At 58.3% G+C, this 6,727-nt stretch overlaps 1 protein-coding gene across 2 annotated transcripts in view; it reads left to right on the top strand.

Moving 5' to 3' along the window:
• The first annotated feature begins 5,813 nt into the window (after positions 1-5,813).
• The window catches only part of ADAMTS2 (ADAM metallopeptidase with thrombospondin type 1 motif 2), a 209,690-nt gene continuing 208,776 nt past the window's right edge, over positions 5,814-6,727 (top strand). For both annotated transcript variants that reach the window (XM_058547620.1, XM_058547621.1), the window contains exon 1: positions 5,814-6,053. In XM_058547620.1, the coding sequence (XP_058403603.1) occupies positions 5,924-6,053 (130 nt within the window). In that variant the 5' untranslated portion in view covers positions 5,814-5,923. The remainder of the gene's footprint in view (positions 6,054-6,727) is intronic.

Here is a 6,727-nt window from a genome sequence, read left to right as displayed (position 1 = left end):
GGATGGAGCTGGTGACCCTTTGATGTGGAGGTAAGGAAAGGGAGGGGCCCCAGATGCTCTGGGGGACCTCTGGGGAGTGGGGATGCCAGATGTGAGCCCATGAGGACAGGACGGGAGCAGGGCTGGAGGTGTGGTGGAGCCGGGGCCAAGAGGAGCTAGGGCTCAGAGACACCTTGATGGGGATGCCCAGCGGTTACTGCATTTACAGGGTGGAACAGACCTGGCTGGGTCCTCGGTGCACAGACTCTTGAACCCACGGGAAAGAGTGAGATTGCCCAGGAGAGGCCATGTGTGTGGAGACGGGAAGGCATCCATCAGGACTGGCTCTGAGGAGCAGCCAGAGCCCTCAGGGACAGTGTGAAGAGAAGTCTTCTCCTCCTGAGGGGCTGCCTGGAACCAGATCTATAGAGAGCCTGCAAGACAACTGGACAAGGGGATGATTTATTTCACCAAAAACAAAAACAAAAACTTTCAAACATCGCACAAAAGATACAGGTGTATATTTTTTGCATGTGGAATGATCAGAAGAAGGGGACAGTGTTTTGCAATGATCAGAGGTGACACGTTCCTCCATGAGCTCCACTTTAAATGTCTTGGGGACTTTGTGTCGGGTCTCAGTATTTCTGCAGAGGACGAGGGACCATCTGGAGCTGCCGGGAAGGAGGCAGCCAAGAAGCACCCTCCTACCAGCCATGAGGGCTGGGGCAAGGGAGAGGCCTCTTGGCACCCCCTGCAGGAGCAGCGGGGTCCTCAGGGAGTCCCCAGAGGCTGCAGTGATGGCCAAAGTCCCTCAACCCTGCATCCAGAGTTTTCTTCCCACCAGATCTTGGCCTTGGGATTCCATGGTGAGTGTCCATGCCAGCCCCAGACAGAAGCTTTGGTCCTTCTAAGGCCCACATCCTAGGTGCTGTGAACCAGGCAGGGTCAGGCCGGACTGGATGGAAGGAACTTGACACAAAGGGAGGGCGACCTAAAGGGAATGAAGCCCTGGAGGCCAGTGGTCCTGGGGGTCTAGCAAGGCCCAGGCCAGGCCAGTTGATGGTCCCTGGATTGTAAGTGAGGAACAGCTCCGTTAGGCTTACCAAGGATTTGAATACAAACCCCCACAATGTAATCGGATTGTGGCCTTCACAAATTATGTCCAGGATTCATAAGTAAAGAAACTAATTCTCCATGCTCTATAGATGATGTCATCTGGGAGTGGGATATGGACATGAAGTCAGCGAGGAGTATCTTCTCTCCACCGGCAGGGAGAGCCTGGGACTGTGCCATGCTCTCACTGGAAGTAAAGGAAAGTGAGGTGCTGGGGGCCTTGGGGCTGACCCCTCCCAGCCATCCTGCCCCAGGTAGTTAATCCAGGCTTGTCCCGGTAACACCCCTGCCCCTTGTTGGCAGCTAGTTCAGCAACAGCCATGTGACCCACCTTGGCCCACACACCAGGGGGGAGTCAGCCCATCCTGCGGGAGAAGGCAGGCCACCTGCATGTGTTTTGGCCATCCTTCTACCTAGTCAGGGGTAAAGACGACATGTAGGGGGTCAGGCCTCGGTGCTGAGCTCTGGAGCTGCTGTCCCTACAGGCCTCTTAGTACGGGAGATCATGCATTTCCTTGTGTTTAAGCTGGCTCTGTTACTTGCAACCAGGGGTGTCTTAAGGGACTCAGAGGCCTTTCTCAGATGGGAGAACCAAATGGCTCTCCTGACTTCTGTGAGAGGTCAGACATGGGTGGACAGGGATCTGGACCCTGAGCCAAGTGGGCCCAGGACAGCACTACCTGCTACACCCAGACACCCCCTTGAAGATTCGTGGGCCTTGCTGCCTCTCTGCTGGGTTGAGCACACATGCAAGTGGACAGTCATACGCGAGCATTGAGCTTTTATCCCTCCCCAGGCCACTACTGCCTAGATTGAGTCTGAGCCTCCATCTTATGTCTCCATGTAGACCTATTGACTGAGCCTGAATCCCCAAGCCTGCAAACTTCAAGCCCTTTGTCTGTCACTTCCAGGCAGAACTGATCCCAGGGGTGGTAGGACACCGCTCTGTGGAAGATGGCAATGAAAAGAATTGTGGCCCAGACACTGCCCATGTTTCCTCTTTTGCCAGGCACAGCGCCCTGTCAGGGTGTGTGTGGGGGGATGCTCAAGAAACAGCAAGAACCACACTCCCCAAAGGCCACTGGGTTGCCATGTTCTGCTCAATCAGTGTTCTCCTGACATATTGCTTAACAAGGCCACTCCTGGCTGGAGCTCTGCCAGTGCATCTGATGGGGCCACCTCACCCACTGTTTGCCAACAGTGAAGGGGAACAGAGTGGCTGTTTTCAGAGTCCCCTCAACAAGGTCACTAAGCCCTCATGGCTTGTTATGTTCTGCATATGGGTCCCCAGGGGACTGGAAGAGTCTAGTTCCCTCCTCCAACCCCTAGGAGCTTGCTTGTCTGGAGGGGGGATGCTGAAACCTCACTGCCTCCATCTGCTTGCAGCCTGCGTGGGTAGGACCTGCCAAGGACGGTGACCTCGGCAAAGGACAGAAGACTTTCTGGTTTCTGTGTGGTCACCAGGGAACAGGAATGGCTCTGATGAAGTTTGTGCTGGCACATGTGGCCTAGATGCCAGACGTGGGGCTGAGAGCCCTGCCCCTCCTCTTCAGAATAGGCAGGGCACCACACCCGCCAAGAGCCGGGGTGGGCAAAGGGGAAGACGTTCTCCTTTCTTAATGTCCCTGCTTTGAGGCATGTGGAGTGATTTGTGACATCCAAGATGACAAGGAAATGTCCCCATCTCTTTCTGCACCTCACCTCCTGGGGAAGCTTTCAAGGGGATTGGAGGGCCCAAGCTCACCCTGAATTGTCCTTATGCCTCCCCCGCTGTTCTAGATCAGGATTGCAACTCCAGTCCTTCTGGGACTAGGCTGGAACAATTGTGAGCAGTAGGCAGGTATAGGACAATAGGGAGTGGTGAGGACTAGGTCAAGCAAGAGAGTGCAACCAGACCCAAAGACATTCAAGTTCAACTAAAAATGAACACACGTGATACGCGCTAAACGAATGTTCTACTTGAGTTGGCCCTATGGTCCTTAGTTTGTGTCTTTGGGATCTAGACTGAATAAGTAGGCTTGAGCAAAGAACCATGGGATTTCTATGTCCCACATTTCACCTGGAGGAGAAGGAGGTGGGACCAGAGGGAGAGGCAAGCACCAGTGGGTGGGGCAGCATCTTCCAGAAGAGGAAGAGGAGAGCTCTGAACCATGGAGGTTTGAAGAAGTAGGAGGTGCCTCTATTTTTTTTTTTTTTTTTTTTTGAGCTGAGGATATGCGATCAGGAAGCTGGGACGCGTCCACAAGGGCCTCCTACATGGAAGATTCAGCAGTATATTTCAATGCATGTGTGCCTGATTCATCCACTGAGCCACGCAGGAGGTCACTGTGGGACTAAAGGATGGGCTGTGGTCTGTCTCTCACTCACGGTGGGGTCACTGTCTGGTGGAGCCCCAGGAGGCCAGGGGTGGTGTGGGAAGGAACAGCTGCTACGGGTTACTCAGGAGTGTCAGAGAGATATCCTCCTTTCCAAAAACTATCCTAGAGCTGATATTCCAAAGAGTGCAAGATAATCTAGTTATGTGGACCCGTCAGAAAATATCACTGACTCGCAAAGTGAGAGTGATTCCTTTTCAATTCTCCTTTTATCCTTCTGGCTGCCTCAAAGGACAGGTCCCTGCTTCTGCTCGTCTGCTCACCACTTTTCTGACACTTGCTAACCAGCTTCAGCCTCAGCACATTTTACAGGCAGCAGTATCTAGAATTTGATAACATTTTTTTTGTTGTTTTCATTTTTTTTTTGGCAGTTATCTTTGATTTATGGTGAGATGTTGGCTTTTCTGTTTATGGTAGTGATTTAAAGTATCCTTTAAAAGTGTAAGTACATGATTAAGCACTGTATAAAGAAACAATGGTGGTGGTGGACCGTGATGGTGACAACCATGAACCTGGCAGGGAAGTGAGTGGTAGAGCACGACCCTTGAGGTAGGTGAGGCTGCTGGTTGGGTCTCCTTCATCTTTTGAGGAGGATGGAAGCACAGCCAACCACAGGAGGAACGAGTGAAAGAGTATCATGGGTTCCAAGACAGCACCTAGCTGGACCCAACTTTCGGCTGCCTGACTCTCTCAGCCTTCAGGATTCAACCCATGCCACTTCTTATGGGAAGTCCTCCAGGATGCCTAGCTCTGAGTCATCTCTCTTCTCATATACTGATCACCATCCACCTTTCTCTGGAATGAGCTGTGTCATCAGAGGTCACAAAAGGGGATGCCTGCTGGGGGTGGAGGAAAGGGACCTACAGCAAACTGCAAGGTGTGTGCCCTATTTAATGGCTGATACACAGAAATGCGGGCCCAGTGTGGCTACACTCTCCAATTTCTCAAGAAAAGTCAGAAAGCTAAATTCTTATGTGAAATTTCGCCATTTTTAACGTTGACAACAAATGTTCACCATGCCTGGGGGGTGGATACTGGTTCGGTCATCCTCAGGTGACACAGAGGGAAGCTTCCAGGTGAAGATGGCCATCAAGCTGCAGTGCCTTCACATCCAGGACCCGAAAATGACAGAACCGAGGATACGAAATCACAGCTAGAGCGAATTGTGCAAGTCATGTGTTTCCTCATAAGATTGGGCCCTCCTGGCTGGCAGGGAGGGGCCCGAGCCATCAGGTCCTGCCTGACCAAGGCCAACCCCAAAACTCTGGCCACACAGGCCTGGGGCAGGGTGAACGAGAAGATCCAAAGTGACAGATGGCACCCTCTGGGCAAGTGAGGCGGAAGTCTGGGATCACACACTAGAGATGTTTGGACAGACACACGCCTGGGAGGGAGGTCCCAGGGGGACCTGGGGAGGGCAGGTCACTCTGCTGGGGGACAGCAGGTAGGACAGCAACTCCAGGCAGTGGGAGGATCAGGACTGCGCTGTGTTTGCTGTCCTTTGACAGCAAACTTGCTCCAGGATGGAGAGTGACGCCTTGGATGCTGACATGGAAAAAGTGAGTGGAGCGCAGACAGGCTATTTCGTGGGGGGGGCCTGGGGAGTTCAAAGGCCAGGAGGCTAGAATACCCCCCCGGAAAGGTGAGGGGAGCAACCTGACTCCAGCTCTAGGAGGGAGTCCAGGTCCGGGTGGAGGAGGCTGAGCTCAGAGGCTGCAACGGAGGCATGGCGAGGCAGACGGAGGGGGACAGGGACTTTCGGCCGAGAGGAGTTGGGGACTGAGGGAACCTTGCCTCTCTGTAAGTGTAAAAGTTGATCTTTGGGGTAGCCCCTGCAGTGCATGCACCCTCCTATAAAACAGTCTCCCGGGCTGCCCCAGGGAGCACAGAGAGGGTGAGGCGGCCCCTTGTGCCCCAACCCTGACGAGTGGGACCCGGCCACCCCGAGGACTCTCTGCGTGGGTCTGCTACCCCCCGGAGCCGCTCCTCCTGGGTTGTGTGCCACCAGGGCGCGGGGCGCGCCGAGGGTAGCCAGCGGTAGGGCTCCCCTGGCCCGGCCCGCGACGCTTCTCTGCTGCCACCTCGGGGCGTCTCTGCTTCGCGGCCAGCCGGGATCCGCGGCGGCGGCGGCGCAAGGAGAGGAGCGGGCGGCGGCGGCGGTGGTGGCGGCGGCGGCCGCGCCAAGAAGCGCGGGGTCACCGCAGGCTGAGGCGCCCGCCGGCCCCGCCCGCCCGCCCCTCCCTCCCGCCCGCCTCCCTCGCTCGCTCGCTCCTTCCCTCTCCCCGCCTCCCCTCCGCGCTCCCCGCCCTCCCCTCCGCGCCTCGCCTCCTCCGCCCCGCGCCCTGCGGTGCTGCAGCTGCGGGCGGCTCCAGCTGCCCCCAGATGTGGGCTGGGCGGCGCGCGGGGAACTTTCGCGCCGGCTGCGAGTGCGGGGCCCCGGCTGCGGTCCGGCTGCCATGGATCCGCCGGCGGGAGCCGCGCGCCGCCTGCTCTGCCCCGCGCTGCTGCTGCTGCTGCTGCTGCCGCCGCTCCTGCTGCCGCCGCCGCCCGCGGGCACCCGGCTCGCCGCCGCCGCCGACCCCCCAGGTAGGTGCGGCCGGGCCCCCACGCCCCGCGATCCCGTCGGCCGGGCCTTGCCCCGCGTGCTCCGCCGCCCCCTCCCCAGGCGTCGTCCAGCCCGACTTGGGCAAACTCCGCGCGCCCCGCCCGGGGCCAAGTTGGCCAACTTCGGGGCTGGGTTGGTCGCAGAGGGGCGCCCCGCAGCGCACCTGGGCGCCCCGGGTCGGGGGGAGCCTAGGAGCACTCGCGGCTCCCGGGACCCGAGCGTGGAGACCGAGGGCCGGGAAAGCCCCGTGGCGGAGAGCGCAGCGCCAGCCCCAGCGGGTCCGGGGGAGCCGGGCGAGGCAGCGCCCGGGCTCGCGTCCGGGGACGCTCGGGAGGAGCCGGGTGCCGAGCGCACCGCCTTGGGCCCTGAGGATTGGTTGGGGCGCCTCGGAGGGGATCCTTAAAGATCCGAGGGACCCTGCTCCACCCCTCCCTGCCATCGGGCGCTCAGGGAGGGGGGCTGGCAGCGGGCTAACTGGGAGCTGGACGCGGAGGACAGGCCGCCCGTAAGCGGAGGGACCGAATCTTCTCCGCTCCGGAGGCGAGTGGTGAGGGCAGTCGGGCGGCGGGGGCTGCCGAGGGGCAGAGGCGCACGGGTGTGGGGCCAACCGGGAATGGCTTCGGAGCAGTCCCACGTCCTGCCAAGGACGGTAGGT

This window comes from Diceros bicornis, chromosome 1 (genome assembly GCF_020826845.1).
Source record: "Diceros bicornis minor isolate mBicDic1 chromosome 1, mDicBic1.mat.cur, whole genome shotgun sequence".
Classification (NCBI taxonomy): Eukaryota; Metazoa; Chordata; class Mammalia; order Perissodactyla; family Rhinocerotidae; genus Diceros; species Diceros bicornis.
Note: the sequence above shows the minus strand (reverse complement) of the source record. Positions and strands in the feature narration are given on the sequence as shown.